This window comes from Ambystoma mexicanum, chromosome 9, assembly GCF_040938575.1.
Source record: "Ambystoma mexicanum isolate Mex_15411 chromosome 9, UKY_AmexF1_1, whole genome shotgun sequence".
In the NCBI taxonomy this organism is placed as follows: domain Eukaryota; kingdom Metazoa; phylum Chordata; class Amphibia; order Caudata; family Ambystomatidae; genus Ambystoma; species Ambystoma mexicanum.
In genome coordinates, this window is record NC_090931.1 from 886,805,039 (window position 1) to 886,827,895 (window position 22,857).

General features: G+C 45.7%; 1 protein-coding gene across 5 annotated transcripts in view; it reads right to left on the reverse strand.

Moving 5' to 3' along the window:
• Positions 1-22,857, reverse strand: part of LOC138488740 (UDP-glucuronosyltransferase 1A1-like) — a 428,922-nt gene that overhangs the window by 152,244 nt on the left and 253,821 nt on the right. Inside the window, exon 1 of one of the 5 annotated variants that reach the window (XM_069616005.1) lies at positions 18,338-19,191. The exons of the other annotated variants lie outside the window; for them this stretch is intronic. Within the exon in view, the coding sequence (XP_069472106.1) occupies positions 18,338-19,183 (846 nt within the window). The 5' untranslated portion in view covers positions 19,184-19,191. Of the gene's footprint in view, positions 1-18,337; positions 19,192-22,857 lie in introns of those variants that run through there. 5 annotated transcript variants of the gene reach the window in all.

Below are 22,857 nucleotides of genomic sequence, written 5' to 3' on the forward strand. Positions count from 1 at the left end.
CTTCCCGCGCACCCCGGTATATATGCACACGTATTTTTTGTCAGCGGGTGTCCGTGTTTGTGGGTACCCCTTTGCACGTCATTTTTCCTGGAGGGCCACAGTATGGGACATTCATCATGGCAGTCTATAGGTGCTATTTGTTGGAGCACCTTTTGGCGCACATTTCTTACAGCCGCAGAGACGCTACCGCCTCCTTTCTTGTGGCGGTCGTGTTTGTGCCTGTGCGCTGGTTTGAGCGTGCGCTTTTTTCCCCTATTCTATTCCATGAATACATGTTGTAGGCGAGCGTGTGGGCGTTCCGCGCACTTGTGCCCTGTACTTCCCCCGTGACGCCCACGTTTTGGCAAGTTGTTCCCCATTCCGAGTGTTACGCCTGTGTTCCGCCTACTTTTGTTGCGTGCGCCGCGCTATGTGCGAATTTCGCTGTGGCCTGTGCGATTTTCGCTCTGACCTGGCGCACGCTGTTAGATAGCCTGTGCGCCAACGTGCGCCAACGTGCGCCGCGCACTTTTTTATCGCACATCCGCTGGTTTTCTCGCGCACGGCCTTCCATGAATCGACGTGCGCTGCTTTTCGTGCGATTTTCGCACTTGCACTGCGATTTTCGCTATTCCACTGCGATTCGCACGTTTTTGCCCACTTGCGCCGCGCTAATTATTCCATGAATCGGCCTGTAAATGTCTGCTGATAAGCTATTCATCGCTCTTTGACAGTATGGTGCTGATGTTGGGGAAACCAGAACATTGCTGGACACTGCAAGAGAGGTGACAGGCCTGAGGGCACCCTCAAAGACAGCCGTTAACATGAGCACTGAGCATGTTTAATGTTTGAATTAAAGAAGTATGTTTTTGTGGCATAAAATTGCCAACCTGGGGAAGCTGCTTGGGAGGTCCCAGAGCCCTTGGACCCATTTCAACTCAAAAAGTTGAAATGCTCTGACACCCTCCCTGATAAAGTTACGGAACGCAAAGAGAGGTTTCAAGGCTCCCCGTGCCACCCACAAGTACGTCGCCAGTTCTGGTTTTACCTGGCTTCTAGAACATGTAGCTTTGCTTTTTTATGTTCAGGGATGTGTAAGGAATACATGGCATCAACAGTAGACAAACACAAGTGACCACAGTTCAAGAGCGTTTATTGAACTTCAACAAGGGTATGATAAATGCCCATCTAATCCTAAAGCTACAGATGGGAGCAAGCAACGACCATCAAATAATAATAACGCAGTCCTAGTAGTGTCTTGTCAAATAAAAAAGGACCTACACTAAAACACCTATTGCCAATCCTTACCTCTAAATACAAATAGTGTGGGGGTAGTGTTTATGAAAAAGAAAGAAGTGTTCACAAAAATGATATGTCAGGATGCTCAGGCCGTTGGTCTCCCTTCCCCACGTTTTCAGCACGAGACAAGGCAGTTCATTCGAGCCTAGCACAATCTCTGGCTCCTTTGGCACGAGGATTCAGTTCAATCACTGGCATCAGGGTGTTCTGTGCCCAAGTCTCCTTACTTATCAAAGTCTCTTGATTCAGAGGGCTTGATGTACCAAAACAAATAAAAATATATTTTCTTCTTACAAGCATTCTATTTAGGTTATTCACTCTTCACCCCGGATTCCCCCTCAGCCGGGCTCAGATCCCTTTATACAATGTCCATAGAATATGCTTTCTCGGGTGACTCACAGTTCACCACTGATCCCCCTCAGCCAGACTCAGATCCATGTATACAATGTTCAATACTTTGGATCCCCCACTTCCGGGCTCAGATCACCTTTTATACAATTAGTCTCCCTCAGCTGGGCTTGCAAACTTGGTGCTAACACAGACCAGTCTGGTATCAGTCTCCCCTACTCAACGGCTCTGCTGACTTTACTGGTGCTGCTTTGTTGCAGGAGCCAACAACAGTACCACTGCGGCAAATGCTTTACCCCGCCTTGGTTATCAATGCGGGAGACCGCCGGGTACCTTCGACACACAATACAAGACCCTTCAGCTTTAATTCCAGGTCTTATGTTTCTTATTCTCGAAGGCTCTTGAAAGTAACAGACTTTCTCTGTAAAGGTCAAGGGCAGTTCCCTCCTTGCGACCCTCTCCGGTCTTGCCATCTTTCTCCTCATATTAAACTGCTATCTCAGAACTGCTGCTTCCTCGTGTGCTTTGCCTTGCTGAGTGTTCTTTTGTGCTCCTGCTTTTATCCATATGGGGAAGTGTGATGAAGTTAGATGTGTGTAATTATCAGTAACTGCCTGACTCTGCCTGACCACTGTGTTGGGGCGTTAGGACGAAATGTCTGAAGAAAAATGACCAACCCCACCAGAAACCTAAAACACACACCACGAAAAGTTCTAACAACCAAAAGTTCGAACATTTCGTGGTATGTGTTTAGGTGTTTTGGTGGGGTTGGTATGAAAAACATGTTTTTAAAAAGGCTGCGGGGGGGCTTGGGGTATGTCCCCCGCAACACCCCACTCACTAAAGTGAGTGGGGGAAGCGGGTGACATCCCTCCAACACCCCACCAGAAAAAAGAAAGGGGGCTGCAGGTGTGTCCCCGCAACATCCCGCTTGCTATACTAAACAGTATAGTGAGCGTGATGTTGCGGGGGAAACCCCTGCATGTTCACATGGGAAATATACAAACATTTTGTATTAGTGCATTTCCCATGCGAACGTTTCCGTCGCGAGACAATCAGCTGCGGAAAAATAAAGCAGATCTGTGTTGGGACATGTCAGGTATATGGCTCGGGTGTTAGTCTGTTTTCTCTCACAGTGAGCTGTCCATGAGAAAGTGTTTGTGTCGGGAAAGGGGGGCGGTTGAGTTCCTAAGTATCCTACCTGGTAGGATGGGAAAAAGGTGTTAGAGGGAAGGGGATACTGCGTCTTGCTGTCCAGTGTCCCAATTCCACTCCCTGAAGAACCCTTATCCAGGTGATCCTCCCGCACTGGTCCATCCCCAGGAACAGGATCCAAAAGCGATGGCCGTGTCCTGGCCACCTGGATGACAGATCCCGGGGACTAGCGGGTGGGACACCTTCAGGTTTCTCACAGCTGCATTGATAGAACCAGGACTGGATGACGTACTCGCATCATAAAGCAAGGCCTGGGTGACCTACTCATACATGGCATGGGGAAACTTGAGAGCTCTGTGTATAACAACTGTGAAATACTTGCATACAGAACTCATACAGTAAGGCCGCATCAGAGAAGGTTTATTGACACCCCTAGGGGTACTACATGGGCTGCTTCAGTGCAAGCTTCCCTTCTACACAAACCAGGTAAAGCAGACATGGCCGCCGCCGTGCTTGCTTTGCTCACACATTGAAGACTATGGGCAGCAGCAGTACAAGCTTCAGTCACGCCCACAAACAACACTGTTTGAAATGAAACCGTTCGAGCGTCCATCACACGCAAAACAGGTGCAGCAAAAATGACAAAAGTTCAACCTTTCATCACATATTGGGACTAGGTATATCACAAGGGAAGTAGAAGTGCAAGCCACCCTTACATAGAGAAAGGCACAGCAAGACAGCGGCTGAAGGGTTGGCACCTTTTCTTAATGTAAAGTACAGACCTACAACTACAACCACTCACTAAATCACACATTCCAAAATGTTGCAGTACATTCGAGAGACACCAGACCAGTACTGGTTTCAAATTTGCATTCTAGGATTTGTAGTCTTGGGTTTATAAAGGGGAAATGCAGGACTACAAGTCCCAGAATGCAAAGTTAAAACTAGGATGGAACTAGTGTTTCCTGAATGGCATAGATCAAATTGGCAGGTAAAATGGCCCCTGCTCTTTTCGCACCCAATGCTGGGTAAGGTATGTCACGTTTAGTGGGTTGGCTCATTAAGGTGTAATATTTGCTGGCTTATTGTTATGTTTGCTATGAGAGCAGCGTACACTAGTGTACACATAAACTGTTTTTAGTTTTGTGGTAGGACTCATAGGCGCAGAGTACAGCGGGGCTAAGGGGGCACTTGCTCCATTCTCCTTGAACAAAGTGGGCAGGAGTGTCATTTTGCCCCTGTGGCGATGTATACCTGTACGGGTTCGTGGAACGTGCGACTAAAACGTAAATAACAAATCTGTAATGAGCAGTGCGTTCTGCAGCTTCTGCAAGAAGACAGTCCGAAAAGGCAAGAACGCTCTTACTGTTAAAAAAAAAAATGTATTGTGACATGGTTTACATGAAACCTTATACAAAATATTAAAAAAGCAGATCAAAATGGCTCTTGAAATAAGTAGTAACACAATACATTCAAAGGCTTTAACAGATTTTAAAAAACTTGTAAGGGCGATTATTAAGGATACATTTTCACCCCACATTAGTCTTGACCAAACAGATCCTTTGAATAATCGGCTTAAAACTCTCTAGCTCTTTAGAGAACACAGTAGATCGAAACCCAGCATCTCAAAGTTTCTATCCCATCAGTTGATCCACAAAAACGACATCGTAGCGAAAGCTCCTCAGAAGGCACAACCGTCCACTTTCTAGTCCTTTCTCTTGTATGGATCTGGTTACATTTGAAGCCTAAGTACATGTGACACACCTTATTACAAGGAAAGCATTTCAGGTACAAAGCCAATTGGTACTTTTTACACGGAAACCTAGCATATTCAGAGAACTCCCAATTACGGGGGTTGCAGAAGTGATCTACCATATGCCAGGGAGTGAGTGACCAGAGTGACAAGAGGGACATGGTTCCTGAAAAATCGAGAGGAAGGGCCCTGACACGGGCAACACAGGGGCAATGGTGCCTAATACTTCCCTGAGTGATGCAGACTTGCTGCATGGCAAACTAGGCACCACAGAGGAGAATGTTTGAATGGCATATATTATCAAAAGGCTGGTGAGCCTGAAACACATGTGTGAGGCACCTAGGGCTCTAATAACAGGGCTCTAATAACAGAAAGGGCCAATCAGGCTACTTGTCTGGGAGTTATTGACAAACTGGCTGATCAGATCCCACTCCCACCTGGCCCAATGTCAAAAACTGGATTCTCAAAGGGGTGTTGTATGGGGTTGGGTTCCGAGACTTGCCAGTCCCGGGTTGGGGCAGGTAATGTCAAGAGGCAGGCTGCTTGAAACTCAGAATGGCGAGAGCGAATAAAACTTGGGCAGAAGGCTGGCTCAGTGGCTGGCTTGGATTTGACAGCTGCACTCCTCCAGAACCCTGCTCATGAAGGACAGGGTTTTGTGGCAGCAATTGTTCAAGTCAACGTTACAGCCAATATTTGACCGAAAAGGGTTGACTTGAGTCCGAAACATATGAACAAGGAGGCAATTCCAGCCAAGGGTCAGACTTTGGCAAGTTTGATCCCCCCAATCCAAGTGGCCCCTAGAGCTGATGCTACAACTTCACAACCAACTCCCTTGGTCCAACCAATCTTCCATTTGAAGCCTACCCCCGCAGCCGTCTGTTCACCCTGCAACTCTAAACTATGAAAATGTAAGACCTGATCCCCTGGAGGCAGTTGAATTTAATTTGTACTTTCAGAGGCAGGACCCACGGTAATAAAAACTCATATAAGAGACAACTTGTTGGAGCCCTGGGGACTATTCTGGATGTGGAAGGTACCTCATTTAAAATCCTTTCCCATGCCCGTAATTTTGTCAGACTGTATGTTCTGTGGTGGATGTAACTTGCGCATAGGATTTAGCAATCCATATATTAGAGCTTGCGTGATCCAGTGCAGAGATTTGCTAGCCGACATGGGTATCGAGATCTTTCTGGACTCCTCGGACATAATATGCCATCAAACGACACTTGCCATGAGGCCATTGTACCGAGGGTGGACTGGAACGGAGAATGAGAGGGGGATGGGGAGGTCAGTGATTTTGAGAGGAGAACGGATCTAAATCAGTTAGTAGTGAGTGCTGCACCCCCTCAAGCCCCCCAGCTTGACCAGGGGATACCAACTAATGCAAATTCTGTTATGATGATCTCTAGGAAAGCTAAGGACATTGTGTACAGCTGTGCCCCAGCCAATTTCCACTATACAGGGGGTAGACAAAATTGCCTCTAGAGTTAACAGCGCGGGTCGAGAGCAGCGGTTTTAAACTGATTTCCTAAAATGTAGCCAGGTTAAACGGCAAAATTATTGACTAGGAATGGGTCACTTTTATGTCTGGTTATGATATCATATGCCACAAGAAACGTGGGTTAAGGCTGCTTCGACACTTACAAATTATGTTAGTTTTGCGCTAGAGGCAAAATGTGTATGTAGAGGGAGGAGCCGAGGGGTGCCTACTTTCATTAGGACATCGCCACTCTGGTCAGCTGAAAGGGAGGTGTTTGTCAATGGGTTCACAGTGGTTGTTCTGTTGAAAACCAGGCAAGGTATAATGGACCTACTGGTGGTGAATGTTTACATACCACCAAAAAACTGTCAATCAGGGAATGCTTGTTGGAGGAAGGTGTTGGGTGAACTTCTGAAGCGTGAAATCCCATGTAATGTTCTTATTGTGGGTGACTTCAACGCCAAACTGGGATTACCAGTGAGTGACAGGGTTGGCTGTTGTCAACTGCAGTTAGAGAATGGGATACCGGCCAGATGTCAGTTGAACACAAGATAAGACAGCCAGGGTAAAGAGTTAAGTGCTTTAATGAACGAATACCACCTGGTTGAGTTACATGGGAGATGCAAAGGGGACTGGCCCCCAATGTGTACCTGTATTCGGGGCAAATATGTGTCTGTTATAGACCACTGTTTGGTAGACGGCTGTTCCTTTGCAAGTATTATCGGATTTGAGGTGGTAGCCCACATGGGCAGTGGCCATTACCCTCTGGTTATTGCTATGGCTATGGAGATCACTATTCTTAGAGAGGCACAGCTCCAAAATACTGATGAGGTCCAACCACACAAAACATGTGTTTGAGTTTGCTGTTGGTACTCTTGTTCAGAAGAGAATTACCTAGCATTTCGTTGCTGGACTGCTTCAGGGCAGGACAAAGACTGATTTGTTTTGGATATTTCTCTTCTGTGAAAGATAGTGAGCTAAAGAATCTGGGTAAGGCTCTTGTAACCAGGACTAATGTCTGGCAGAGGGACTCCCAGGACCCCCTTGTTAATTTGCATAATTTAAGTAAGTTTGGGTCTCACCCTAAATTACGAGGGGAATCCAGACGTGGACCCCTTGCTCACTATTCTTAGAGAGGCACAGCTCCGCCCTACTAATGAGGTCCAACCAGAACGAAACACGTGTTGGGGTTACTGTTGGTACTCTTGTTCAGAAGAGAATTGCATAGCATTTCGGTGCTGGACTGCATCAGGGCAGGACAAAGACTGATATGTGTTGGATATTTCTCCTCTATGAAATATAGTGAGTTAAAGAATCTGGGTATGGCTCTCGTAACCAGGACTAATGTCTGACAGAGGTACTCCCAGGACCCCTCTTGTTAATTTGTATTATGGAGATTTCTGGACAGGCCCTTGCTTTGGGGAGGAAAATGGTAGAAGTGCGTGTCAGTGCCTACTGAGTAAAAGGCAGGATCACTGGGAGATGACTCTGAGTGTACCTAGGGTTGTATACAAGTTGCTAGAGTTCTAGGACACCCGATTAGATGGCATAGCATGTTTTAACAGATACAAAGAATTACTAGAGCTCCTAGTTGGCGAATGTAGGAAACTACTCACGAATAGGAATCAGCCTGAGAGGTCAAACTGTGGGGGGTACTGTTTAGTTCGATCAAGATTGTAGGGCCCTGAAATGGAAGATTAATGGGGCAACGAAACATAGAGACATGAACTCTGGTCAATTATATGCTCTTCAATCTGACTATGGAAATCTGTTGAAAACTAAGAGGATGGAACGAACAGTGAAACAGTGGGAAACGTTAGAGCAAGCGGTTTATAACTATAAGCTCTTTTGGAGGTTAGTTAGCAGAGAGTTTGACACTCCAAATAAGGCTGATGTTTGCTGCATCTCAGGTGGGTGTCCCACTACACTAACATCTTAGGGGGAGGCAAGGGTTTTCTCCCGCAGTGTGACCTAGCTGATGGGGGGGGGTGGCTATAGTCTTTATACAGGGAGAGATTCTGGAGTGTATCGCTGATCTCAGATTGGGTAAGGTGGCGGGCTCTGATGGTCGTCAGTCGGACCTCTTGAAGTGGAGTCCTGTTTGGTGGGCCACGATTTTAGGAAAACCTTTTAATGCTATTGCGAACTCTAATGTGGTCCCCAGTACTTGGAAGAAAGCTATAATTGTCCCCATTTTTAAAAAGGGCACATCTAATGACCCCCACCCAATCTCTCTTCTGGATATTCCCAGTAAGATCTTTAATAAATGTATAAGGAGGATAGTCGAAGAGTGGGCGGAGAGTCATGCGGTGTTACCTCTCTCCCAAGCAGGGTCCGTAGTGGGTTTTCAACTATGGCCACTGCTTGGTTTTACATATCATATTTGAGAAGTATTGTTCGATAAGAGGGGGTAGGCTTTATGTGGCTTTTTTTTAACTTTGAGAAGGTGTTTGACAAAATTAACGTAAATTCTATGGCAGAAAAGTAGGGACCTTAATGTACCTCTAAACCTTCTGCAGTTGATTCTATGCCGTTACCAAGATACTAATGCCACTGTAAGGGTAAATAACCAAGGTCAGCTAACAGAGGAATTCCCTACAAACCAGGGAGTTAAACAGGGTTGCTCCCTGGCTCTGTTGCTGTTCTGCCTATTTTTAGCCGACTTTCACCCAGCAGAAGCAAGTTCTAGGACCAATCCGCCCCATTTGGGGGGCAGGTCGTTCAAGGTACTTTTATATGCTGATGACACAGCTCTGATCGATCTGACCCCCGTGGGGCTACAAGCTAGTCTTGACTATGCCAATGAGTATTTTAAGGCTAATAAGTTAACCCTGAATAGGGATAAAACAAAGATTGCAGTTTTTAGTAATAGCAGGAAGAAGGTAGACTATTCATGGTATCTCAATGGTGAGAAAATCGAGGTCGTGGACTCATTTTGTTATCTGGGGCTTACCTTCGATCGTAATGGGAAGTGGGGAAAGCATTTGGACTCAGTATGTATAAAGGCCAGGTCCAGGTTAAATCAGCTAAATAGATTCTACCATAAATTTGGTGGGTGCGTGCTGGGTAAGGCGATAGAGGTCTACAAGTGTAAGGTGAGGAATATGCTACTGTATGGCAGTAAGATCTGTGGGAGTTCTAACTGTGAGAAGTTGGAGGTTGCCCAAAATAAAATTATGAAAAGGATGACGGGTCTCCCAATGGGAACCCCAAATTGCGCTCTGCGTTTGGAGCTGGTGATTACAAGGATAGCCACACAGGCTAAACTGAGACATGGTGCCTTCTTTTCAAAGGTGCTGCAGTTACCCCCGAAAACTACAATATTCAGTGCCTGTTATCGGAGATGGCAGGTTCGGGTTTCTGTTTAAAGTTTAAGTGGTTTCGGGAGGGTTTTAACATACTGTTGACAGCAGAGATTGAGTCCTTGACCTCAGCAAGAGACCTGATCCTGACAGAGTTCAAGTCAAGGGTTAAAGAGGGGATACTTAGTAGGGACCTTATTCAGGAATGGAACGCGGTTCAAGCCTTAGGCTCTATGAATCTGTTTTCGGCTTGGAGATTTAATGCCGAGCAGGGGGGCAGTGTGTGTAGTTTCCCCTTGCCTAACTATAGGTGCTCTATCTTATTAGTGCATTTAATCATGTTAGCACTAAAAACCCGCACCAATCAGAGACTGGGAGACCCATCGAAAACTACACATGGAGCTAATAGTAAGTGAGGATCGCATGCATTTTTTGCTAATATGTAGGTGGTCCCTAGATTTGCGAATAGATCTGTTAAGGCCCTTTTTCTTGGAAAATCAGATAAGCGACTGCAAAGCGGCATTGTATATCATTTGGAACTGTCCGTACCGTGACTTTATTTTTAAGTTGGGTACCTACATGAGCAAGGCTCTGATAAGACGTTTGAAGAAAGTTTTAGATTGAAATTGAAGTGGGGAGAATTCTCTTTTTAATATTGTGATTTTAATTGATTTTGAATTTTGTATAACGTTTTATTTTTTTCTATTATGTGTTTAATGGGATGTATACGAATTGTTCGAACTACAATTGTTCGAATTACAATTGACCTTTGCACAATTAACCGAATTGTGAAGGTCAATTGTTACATATATGCGGGGGGAAACCCCCCGCAACCCCCCATTATATATATATATATATATATATATATATTACCAAACCAATATATATATATATATATATGTGCGGTCAATTGTGCAAAGGTCAATTCGGACCCTCGACTTTCGGTCAATTTGGTAATTCGAACAATTGTGTTCGAACAATTTGGGTAATACCGTTTAATGATGTATGCTAATGGAGAAATCCGATCAATAAAGTTTACTCACTCCCAAAACCCAATGTCTCAAAGTTTCTATCCCATCAGTTGATCTACAAAAACGGCATTGTAGCGAAAACTCCTCAGAAGCCACAACCGCCCAATATTTTGTCCTTTCTCTTGTATGGATCTGGTTAAATTTAAAGCATATGTACATGTGACATAATTTATTACAAGGAAAGCATTTCAGGTACAATGCCAATTGGTCCTTTTTATGGGGAAACTTAGCATATTCAGAGAACGTGGAGTATGACGTAAGAGCCTCTAAAGTAAGTCTCCAATCCTCTCTGACTAGCTTAAGTTTCACTGTGTCAGGACGAAACTGTAGCTCCTCTTCCGATGAACCAATCGGGTCCAACAAGGTATGCATCTGATTTTTATATGTATTAATAGAGACGACCCACTCAACATCTGTTTTAGGTCTATGTTTAACAGCAGCCTCCACTGACAACAGGCCTGGAGCGATATTAGATCCAGCTCATGTTGTATGATGGAATTAGATATAGTGCCCCAAAACGGATTTCCATATCTGCCTCATATCTGCTCCTGAAGAGAGTCAAGATAGGGATCCAACTCTACAAAAGAGATAAAGACCATACAATAGGGTTGGCTCAATGTTGCCCAAATAATATTTCACAACTAGAATAATAGAGAATCTGCACAATTTCGCAAACAGACTCTGCATCTGAGACAGCAAAGTCGAAAGCTTAACTTTCAACAATGCCTTCCATATTTTGAAGGATGCAGTTTTCCACAAATTGCAGCCCAGGTAACATAGAGACACTACCACATGTACTCTTTCTTCCCTAGAGACCAATACATAGTTTTAACTTTCCTGTTAGAAAAGACTACCACCTTAGATTTAGACCCATTGGCCACAAGATTGTTCCTTCAAGCATAAGAGTGGAAAATGTTCAGCTTTTGTTGAAGACCCAGCAGAGTTCAATCAAATAGTATGATATCATCCGCGAAAGCTAACCAATGGATCCTTAAGGGGCCTAGTTTTACAGGGACCACCTCATTAAGCCGCCACAACTCCTCAACCTCACTAAGACAAATGTTGAAGAGTGTGGGGGGCCAGGATCCACCCCTGTCCTAAGCCAAGATTAACCGGAATAGATGATGAAACAAGCCCTTCCTGATTTAAACGGATCCTTAAAGTTGACTTCCAATGCAGAAGGGCAATCAATTGAACCAAATTAGGTGGAATATTGTATTTTAATAGTTTGGTCCACAAATGTTCTCAAACAACACAACCAACCGCTGAGGACATGTTCAGTGATGCCATATACACATTCTCAGCATAGTTGTGTTTAACATTCTGTAGGACGTGGGTCAGAAGGGTAGCATTTAGAGAAGTACCCATGTTTTTCCTGAAGCCCACCTGGAAACGTGAGAGAATGGAAGATTGTTTCAAGATGTCGTTCAGTTCCAAAAACCTTGCACACAGAATCGATCAGGGCAATGGGCCTATAGTTGCCTGGAACAGATGTGTCTCCCTTTTTGCAGATTGGGATAATTATCGACTGAGACCAAGAGGAAGCATCAGTTTGTGTTTTGTAGATGTTATCAAAATGAGGTTTCAGAAATCGAGCCCAGGCCCAGGGATCCTTTTTCAACAAATAAGGAGGAAGTCCATCCGGGCCCACACAATGACCTCAATGTCCCAAGCACAGCGGCCAAGACTAACCTGGCATCTGGTAGGATCAGGATGATTGACAAAAGATGTGGGCATACTAAATTTCTTAGCGTAAAAACGAATCCACAACGATTCTTGAATATTGCCCCTGATGTTGGGTGTCTGTTTTCAGAATTTATCAACATTCTCAGGATGGTCTGGTTAACATTCAAGTACCTGTCGTATTTGATAGATTTCACAAAGTTCTTATGATGTGGACAAATATGTTTTTTTCTCAAATGCATATAGGTTACGGGGGAAGACCTCTACCCTTCAAGACCCTAAGACGTTTGCATTTTTCATGCTTAGAGTCCATTATTCTCACATCAAAATAATGTGGAAAGATTTTTCAAGTAGAGACTTCAGCTTCAAAAGATACTTTTGTAATACAGTTGATTATGCGTATGTTCAATGGTTCACAGTCTATCACCTGAGAGAGTCCATAAGTTCCCACAGAGACATGTGGATCACAGGTGTCAAAGGGAGATCCTACACCCTCAAACTAAATATTTACAAACTTTGTATACAGACTGTTGTCCCAACGGCACGTTAGGCCTCTACTGTCGCATGCTACAGGAAGCAGCGCTGGACATACTATGTGCTTGGCAACTGTCCAATGCAATGTAAAATATATGGTCGAGTGATTCCCAATGTAAGGGTCGTAGATATTCATTTGGCCACAATTAGATTTCGGAAGATGAAACAAAGAAATGATCAAGCCATGACTTATTCATGACACTGCACCAGGTAAAAATGAGACCTGTGTTGGAAAAAAAAACTCAAAATTGTTAAAAATCACAAAGGGACATAAGAGTCCCAAGTGATTACCTTCCATTCCCAAAAAGAATCTCCTGTGGGTTAACAGGAAGCGTTGTTATATCTAAAACCCTCCATGCAATTGATATTGAAATCCCCTCCTACTATCATAGCATGAGGGTGACCCTCCATTAACCACGTCTCAGATAGAAATGTATAGAGTGTTTGGCAGGGTTCCAGTAGACATTGACCAGTAAGAGTTCTAGATTGATATTAAGAAAGCTGGAACGGACCGCCAAAACCCTGTCAGAGGCAAACCATTCATCAGAAGCAACATTTAGGTTAGTATCAACAGCAATGGCCAAGCCCCCGCTAGGACGACCCAGTCCTGAACAAGATGCGGGAAGGTTGTGGGTGGACTAACCCTTCAAATCTAGGTTGGCAGTTGACATTGATTCCTGAAAAAATACAGCCCCTGATTCATGGAATTATTTGCGCGTAAAACACACATTTGCGCGCCATTCTGCCTAAAAATCCCCATGACTCAAAGAGGGATTTTCGGTCGGAATGGCGGGCAAATGTGTGTTTTACGTGCAAATAATTCCATGAATCAGGGTGTTAATGTTAAAATTATGTAGATACACAGAACCCACCCAAAAAAAATTGAAATTTGTATAGCCACAGACATTCCAAGATAGAATCTTAATACCATTCGGGTTAGGGTTGATTCAAGTCCTGGCTTAGAGTTACAAAGGTTTTAAGTGCAGAATCTAACTAGGACCAATCCTTTACATTTTTGAGCATGGAAATAAAAGGGACGTTAGATGGAAGGGAGGATGATAAACAAGAAACATCGTTGTTGGACAGTTCCACCTAAAGTGATGTTTTCGTGGAGAACAACAAAAAAAGCTTTAGCAGTCTGTGAGGATATTTCAGATAATCGTATCCCAAGGAATGTAAATTGCCCACTAACCCAGGCCAAGTTCGCCACAATCTCCGAATGGAAATGTGAAACCATGCGATTGTTACTCTCCAAAGGAAGGGAAATAAAGTATAAATCATCTGAATGTAAGGATCTTAGTGGTGGTATCAATTGAAACATTTTTAAGACCTCGGATCTATTCAATCTTATCAAACCATGTAATTCTGAATTGACCTCCCATCCTATATTCTTTGAGGGGCATGGATCGATTAGATCTAAAATTAGAGACTTAGGAGCTGTAATTATCTGGGGGATCAAGGAAGTGGCCAAAACTGGTGGTAAAATCGAGGAAGCACGTAAAGGATAAATCAAAGGATTTGTAATGACCAAATTAGGGAATCCCATACCTTGGGTGTGTGCATCTGAAGCAGAAGATCTCAATGGCAAAGCAGAAGTACCCTTCCCACAAAGGTACCTTAATAAGTTTTAGTGTCATAGGACAAGCTTGTGAAAGAGGGGGCTCCTGGAGCCTTCTGGGATTCAAGTCCGTAAAACAAACATCAATAGATTGAGGGTCCGTACCCGTATCTCTACGCCACTGCACTGGGCTGGTGGACTGGTCAACCGCCTCAGTGAGAGTAGAGGTAACCAGGTTACCGGAATTAAGGCTCGGATGCCCTTCCACCTGTGCAAATGTCAGAAGAAGGTTAGCAAAGCCAACATCCCTCAAGCTTGTTTGTTGTGGATTTAGGACAGTAATGGTGTCCACCTAGGGTATTTGTCTAAAATGGTTTATAGAGGAGTTACAAGATTTACGTTTCGGTGCAGGCTGATTTATTTATTTCTTTCTCTTATTGTGGTTTTTCTTCCTTTGGTTTTTACACGTAGGGTTATTAATAGGAGCTAACAGGGGCTCCCCCTATACCATACTAGTCTCCTCCACTCATTAAGCTGCGTAATACAATCTATAAGGAGGTGTAGGCATTTGGGTGCAGTGGAACTGTTGGAGGTCTGAGTTGCAACTATATTGTCACAACAGTTTTCCTCACGATGATCAGCCACTTGTACCTCATTGGTGGATTTACCATTGATGCCAAAGGCGGAGGCCTGAGTAACATAAGCTGCTTGAGAATAAACTCCTATAATAACCCCATGAACAAGAGACTGGATACTTTTATCCAATAAAGCAAGTTTGGTCACATTGCCAGTCACCATATCCTTAACATTGTCATAGAGCCTCAGAGATTGTAGGATTAAATGCAAGCCCGAAATGGAAGCCGAGCCAATTGAATCCGCTTGAAACGGAGAAGGCATCTGATTTTTGAAGGAACTGTTTTTGCCAATATCAAAGTCTGGTCCTCCGGAAATTGGGTGGTCTTTAATGGAGTAATAATAGAATCCCCTGCCAAAGAGGTTATCCTGACCCTAGCCAAATGTGGAACCTCCATATCTTTGCATAGTCTGAGGAAAGACTCATCCAAAATAACAGAGTCCTCTAGACCTGGTGACAACGGGGGGGGGGGAGACAGTAGAAACCACAACTTTGGCGCTTTATGACCCTGCCTCTGATTGAAGGTCTTGAGTGGAGGTATTTAGAATGTTGCTCCCAACAGATCCCTCTGAATGAAGGACTTGGGCATAGGTAGTAATCATATCCACAGGTGCACACACATAACCTGAAGGAGCAGAGGAGGTCTTTGGTGGATGTAAAGGTAGGACCGGTTTCATGGAGGTCAGCAACAGTCAAGCGTAACCTCATCTGACGGCAGATTGGGTGTCGCAGAGGATGTCAAAGAATGATGCATTGGTGCTGTCGATCCCACTCAGGCCGATATAGGAGGAAAATCAGAAATGTCCCCAGTGAAACAGTTTACCGGCCGAGACTTGCTACGCACGACCTTTGCCATCAAGTGGCCAAAAGGCAGTTTTTACTTGGAGAAGAAGAGGCAGCTATGAGCACAAAACGGGCAGCCCGGGGCAGACCGTTGGCAGCCCTTAGAGCAACAATGCTTAGAAGGGGAATATCACTGGCAACACAGGAGCAGGGAACGTAGTACAGTTATAATTTCCAAAATGGTATGCACCTACTCACCGACTCCTGAACTGCCAAACTGCTGCCTTCACTTAGCCTCACTTCTCCTCACTGCATCCGTTACTGTTCAGTGCCAGAGTCAGGGTGGCCATTCGCCGGGGGGGACGGGGTGGGGAGGGGCGCATGCTCCCACTGGATAGCAATCACTGGGCATGGCAGGGCTTCTGACTCCTCACCTGCTATGCCAGGCTTTGTGAAGTGTTGCAGCATCTTGCAAAATGAGCAAGTGCTGCTCTCAAAGAGCCACCTTTTATTGTGGGGGTGAGAGGAGTTAGGCAAAAGCGGTTTGATGTACCAGTGCTCTTTGGGCCTATACAGATTTGGTCACCTGTGATTTTATAGCTCCCATGCATAGCTAGCTTTGCACCAAAGGCCTGTGCAGCTCCCTCCCCTTGTGCCTTAGGAAATGGACACTACTAGGTGTGGCTGGTCCATCACTTGATCACTTGCCCTGGTCCTGTACAGAGCTGTTTGCAACTTAACAGTTGCCCAAGGCCTGCGAGCAGCGGTTAGTGCCGGATCTTACACATACTTGAATGAAATTTGTTGGCTTCCCTGTAGTTCCGTAATGTCATTCTGCACTACAAGTTTCCCAACATACCTTTCTTGCTTGTGTTCTTCTCATTCATTTCCTTCTTTAGTTTCTCATTTCTCGATTTCACACTGTTTTCTCTTTCAGTTATTTTCTCTTGCCTTGGCTTTCTGCAATTCTTTATTTCCATTCTTTCACTCAGAATAGTTTGTTTTCCTTCCACCTTGCATGCCAACCCTCGCTCCTATTCGATGGGCAACTGCCAGGGCGGGGTCGACGGGCACTGACACCCTTAAGGACAGTTGGACTCATCAACAACTACAGTGGCCCAGGGTTTTCGCTCCATGCAAGGGTAGGGGAGATATCCTGGTAGAAAGGCTACCAGAGGCAGGCTTGACCCGGAAGAACTAAAACCAGAAGTGGCTGTGTCACCGGGAAGGACATTAAAATGAAGTCAGGGTTCACCAGTTTGGTTGAAGCCCGGGAATTGCAAAGGGCCACCTGGAAATGTGCTTAGGACCAGGTCCCCTTGTGGCCTTGGCAAGGCTGGGACTGATCGTAAGTTTACTCTATGATATGATATATGATATGATATGATATGATATGATATGATATGATATTTATAATGTGCCCATACACAAGTGTTTCAAGGTGCGACAAGGCAAGGGAGGGGAAACAGAGGGAAGACAGACAACGATCTTACTAGGCCAGGTGTCATTCAGATTGCGCAAGTGCAAGGGAAGGGGGAAAGGCAAAGGTGCGGGGGCAGGAGGGAGAGGGGAAAGTGCAGTACATGGGATAATAAAATAACGAGATAAATAAAAAGAACTGCCAGCTGGTGGCAAGTGCAGGGTGAGTGCAGACATAAGTGCTGGTGGGGGGGACTGTAGGGATACAGAAAACAGTGCCCAGGTGCAGGGGTTGCCAGGAAGGCAGTGCAGGTGTGCAATAGGCAGGGAGGGAGGCCCCAGCCGAAGAGAGAGATCTACCACCAACTCGTTGCTTGGAGAAGCGACTGACCCTGAGGGAGTTGGAGGCAGATGAGCGAACAGCTCGAGAAGGAAGATATTTAGGAAGAGAGAGTTGAAGGTATTGAGGCCCTAGGCCCCAGAAGGCCTTGTGGACAATGCAGAGAGTTTTGAACTTAATCATCGCAGCCACTAGGAGCCAGTGCAGAGATTTCAGTCCTGGAGAGATACGATCCCTGGGCTTGAGGCCAAGGACAAGTCTTGCAGTCCTGTTCTCGATGAGTTGCAGAGGGCGGAGAGTAGAAGCAGGCAGATTTAGAAACAGGCTGTTGCAATAGTCCAGCCTAGAGAGAACCAGAGCTTTGGAGACAGTGAGCTTCAGGGGGAAGGAGAGGAAAGGAAGAATACCTCTGAAGAGGTATCTGTTGTCTTCCAAAACAATCAAATGATCTGTGGAATTATTTTTTAAATGGTAAGAATATGTCACCAGGTGGGGGCCACAGTGGGGGCTAGCTCTGCTAAGCAAATGGGAGAGAGGAAGCGCACGGCAAGGTGGCATGCTTGCAAGGGAGGGAAGTCACGTGGTGCGCATGAGCACCGAGCAGATGAAGAAAAACAGCAACTTGAGTATCATGAAGTAAGAGTGCCAGGGGGCAGAGAGAGAAGGCAGACAGGGGGCAGAACTTACCGCCAGAGACGGTCCATACAGGAGAAATGATGAGCAGGAAGGAAGTAAAGAGCAGTGAAAGAAAATGGTGGCAACGGGTGAAGTTAGAGGCACAGGGGCCAAGGGCTGCAGTAGATTTAGCCTGTGTATCTGCTCCCTTATTTGACTGCACCACATTGCAAGGGCACCAATGAACTCTCTCAGAATGAAGAAAATTAAGCCTCTACTTGCTTATCCTTGGCAGTCCAATTTATCAACACACATCTCTCTCCATGCAACACATATACCCCCAAATAAAGATTATTTGGATTAATTAGAGAGCACCCCTGAATAAATACCCTTACAGTGCGTGTGAGCAGTACTTCCATACCTGAGACAGGGGCATCCTCTCAGCACAGTTGATTCCTCCAATTAAGACCATGTTGGGCATTACAGGCTGTGGGAACTCTAAGACAAAGTCATATCTCAGCAGCCAGATGGAGGCCCCGCTGTAGAGCTCCAGGGTGGTCACTTCCCTCTGGAGGAACTGCGAGGCCAGGCGCTCAAATGGGGCATACAGGAAGTGACAAAGCCACATATCCGGGATCCCGACCAGCAAGTTTGTCACTCGCTGGAAAAACAGCATCTTGTCTGTGTAGCCTGTCAAAGTCCGTGGTACATAAGAAGGAGGGTGCGGGCACATGGATGCCTCGTGATTTAGAGCGCAAGGAATCGACCGCATGAAGAAGATGGAAGGTATGGCAAGGTATTCAGCCACTATCTGCCCACATGGATAAGCCGGATCAACCAAGAGGGCATCAAACCTTTGATCCTGCAGGTACTGGATCAGCTCCTGGTCGCCCAGAAAGCGTTCACAGGTAGAAAGCATCATCTCGGTCACGTTAGAGATCCTCTGATACAGGGTGATGGTCTTTTCTGAAAAGGATTGCTCAGTCAAAAGCAAATGACTCAGTGTTTTTATCGTTGACACTAATTGTTCCTTGGTAAAGGCGGCAGAGTAGGTCTTCAGAGTGTAGTCGTGTAATGTTCCTAGCCGCATGTTGGCCTCTGGGATGACCAGTACGATCTCATGACCGCGCAGCCGGAGCTGCTCCACCACCGGAAGCATGCTGAGCCAGTGGCTTCCATCCTGGGGCACCACCAGCAGCTTCCCGGCCTCGCCCAGGCTCCAGAGGGTCAGATAAAGGAGCGTAGCCACAGTCCGGGGCAGAGCCATGGCGGTCATCTCAGTACCACTGTATCAAAGAGCATGTGTTGTGGAAGGGTGAGCTTACGATGCCCTATCAGCGCTGTGGACTTTGAGTCCTTATTGACTTGAAGTAAACAGACGTATTCCCAGTTGACGTTTTCCCCGGGAAACACGCCAAACCTTGCAATACCACGGATTATCCTCTGTGTCAGCAGCTTTACCCCCACAAAATTAACATTGACTTCATGTGCATTAAACTTCCCATAGGGATTAATCCTGCCGTTGTTTGGCAAGTGCTGTACACGCCTTGTACATCACCTATGGTTATGGGCACGATGTGCTGAACCTCTGCATGATGGGAACTCCACCTGCCCGCACCTGTGCTCAGGGGTAGACTGCTCTGCTCTTGCCCAGGTTGCATGTTACTCTGAGGTGTAATATGCATATTGTGTTGCTCCAAAATCCCCATCATTGGGTTCTGTAAGGAACTCATGGTGGCAACAGTAAAGAGAGACACAAGTGATCACAGTTCAAGGGTGTTTATGAAACTGTACATATGGGTGAGAAAAACACCTAATCTAAACCTAAATCTAAGATGGGAGCAAACTACGACCATCAAATAATAATAAGGTAGTCTACTGGCGTCTTGTCTTATAAAAAGGGCCTATACTAAAAAAAAACTATTGCCAATCCTTACCAGTAAGTTACAAAATAGTGTAGGGTAATGTTCACCAGAACAGAAAGAAGTGTTCACAAAACAATAAATCAGGATGGTATGGCTGGGGTCTCCCTTCCCCACGTTTTAAGAACGGAACAAGGCAGGACTGCTGAGCACAGCACACTCCTGGGCCTCTCCAGCACAAGGTTGACAATTCCATTCAATGATACCAGGACCTTCAGGGGCCAAGTCTCTTTTATACAAAGTCTCTTGCCGTAGAAGGCCTGCTGGACCAAAAACAATACACAAACAAAAGTTCCTTCAGTGATCTTGCACATTGGGCGATTGCGCTTCGCCCCTGGGATCTTCCTCTGCCGGGCTCTGATCCTTCTTGTAACGTGGGCCTCCGTCGGGTTCACTACAACGTTTCACTCTGAATATCAAAACAATGTTCTTAGGTGTATCATGCTTCACCCCGATTCGCAGTCATCCCTGAATCGGGTTCACGTTTGCCAATTTCACAGTTCACTTTGCTTTTTCACAATGCAGGATTTACTTCTTTCAGCTTTTCCCTTGTCATCCCTCCTTCGGGTTCACATAACCATCTTTAACACAGTTCATGATTTTCTTACACAGTTCATGATTTGCTTCATCCCATCAGAAAGCATGGTTTCCCTTCCCTTAGCGGTCTCTTGGCAATGGGTCAGACACTTTCGATTCTACAAAGCATTTGACGTGACCCTTGTACGACCACTCTAACACCTCACACCGGCATTTCCTAGGGCTTTCTGGTACTTGTAGTAACAAAAAACACAAAAAAGGGGGCCAGTCAGAGTCCTTCAAATGAACACTCCTGCGGCGTCTGACCACTCTGCAGCTGGCCCTTCTCTGGGCTTTCCCAAAAGTTCAAACACACACAAGTTCCTTGCATTAATATATGCATTCATATAATGTTGCAGGTTGCAACCTTCAGCTCAACACAGTCCAGCTTACTATCAGCTCTCCCTGACTCACGGGCTGTGCTGAACTCGTTTGTGTTTCTTGTCTCTGGAGTCAAGGAAGGTACCACGGTAGCCAGCGCTTCTCCCCACTTTGGCTATCAGCATGGGAGGGCATTGTGTGCCGTTGACACCTGTCACACCACACGCCAGCTGTACTTCCCGGTCTTCTAATTCCCTTTTCGGAGGCTTCGCGGGTCTGAGTTGGAAAGGGCAAGGGCAATTTCCTCCTTGTCGTCCTTTCAGGTCTCGCCGCCCTGCTTCTCCACTTGAACTGCCAGTCCAGAATAGCCACTTCCTCATGCGTTCTGCCTTGCTCAAAATGTACTCCTGTGCTCTGCCTTTTAACCCTGTGGGTAAGAGAAAGGTCCGTCAGGTGTGTGTAATTATCGTCAATTGCCTGACTCTGCCTGACCCTTACGTTGGGACATGTCAGTTATACGACTCTATTGTAAGTCAGTTGTCTGTCACGGTGTAAGAAAGTATTTGTGTTGGAAAAGGGGTGGGGGAGTTTCTGAATATCCTATGGGGTAGGATGGGGAAAAGGTGTTATATGGAATTATAGCCCTCGTACTAGGGGGGGTTGTGAAACAAATGAGAATGACCGGGATTCTAATCGTGAAATGAACAGGGGGGATTGTGGGAATGGTAGTGTTTTGTTAAAGCAGACTGGAAGTTCGGGAAATAATAACCAGATGGACTTGGAGAAAATGGCTAAGAGTACTCATGTAGGAAATAAGTAAACAGTGATTCTGGGAGATGTTATGTCTGAGTGCAACAGGGTTTGGGCTCCTAGGGGATTTAGCAGATATGGGGGCAGGGTCGTTGGATTTGGGTAAGGGAGATTCTTTGGGTGGAAGGGATTAGATGTGGAACAACCTACAAAGGCCTCAGGGGCTTTGTCCTCCTTGCCTTCGTCCCTGGTATAAAACTGCGTCTCACCTGGGGTATTCCCCTGATCATAACCCTGGGCTCCCCTACCCAGGTGATCTTCCCTCACTCGACCACCCCTAGGATTGGGATCAGAGAGCGCCTACCCTTCCCTGGCCACCTGAATAAGGGATTCTTGAGGTCTACTTGGGAGAATACCCTCAGGTTTCTCACAGTTCTCCTAGCCATTCGCTAACCCTAAGCTTCCATGATACCTCTCCACAAGCACCCAGAATGTTTGCACCTGAGACATGATCCATTATTCCAACCTCTTCTGTGTGATTCCTGCTGTTTCTCCGGCCTTCACAGCACTCTTTAGTCACTCCTTTACTCCTGGCACAGTTCCGTAACAATCCCCTGCGCTCTCACTGTTTCTCCTTGTCATGCCTGCTACCACCGAGCCCTATCCTTGGCAGCCTTTCCACCCCCCTGCACATTTGCCACCTCACTCACCACCTGTACATCACTGCTCTGCAGAGGATTCAACGTCTTTAACAGCACTCGAGACCAGGTATCACCACTGTAAGGAAGGCATGGTATCAACAGTAAGACAGTCACAAGTGACATTCATATAATGTTGCAGGTTGCAACCTTCAGCTCAACACAGTCCAGCTTACTATCAGCTCTCCCCGACTCACGGGCTGTTCAAGGTTGGTTATTTAACTTTTAAAAAAAACAGCTATCTAATCCTAAATCTACAGATGGAGAAAGCTACGACTATCAAATAATAAGAACGCAGTCCTAGTGGTGTTTTGTCAAAATAAAAGGTCCTATACTAGCTATTACCAATCCTTACCTCTAAATACAAATAGTGTGGGGAATAATGTCATTAAGAAAAAAAGTGTTTGAAATTATGTCAGGATGTTCAGGCCGTTGGCCACCCCTCCCCACGTTTTCAGCATGGGACACGGCGGTTCACTGGAGCGTAGCACAGTCTCTGGTTCAATCATTAGCATCAGGGCCTTTGATGCGCAGGTCTCCTTGCTTCTCAAAGTCTCTTCACCCAGTGGGCCTGATGAAATGAAATAAACAACAAGTTCTTTTCCTCTTTAGAGTTTCGCAATTATTCATTTTGGATGATTCACTATTCACCCCAGACCACCTCAGCCAGGCTC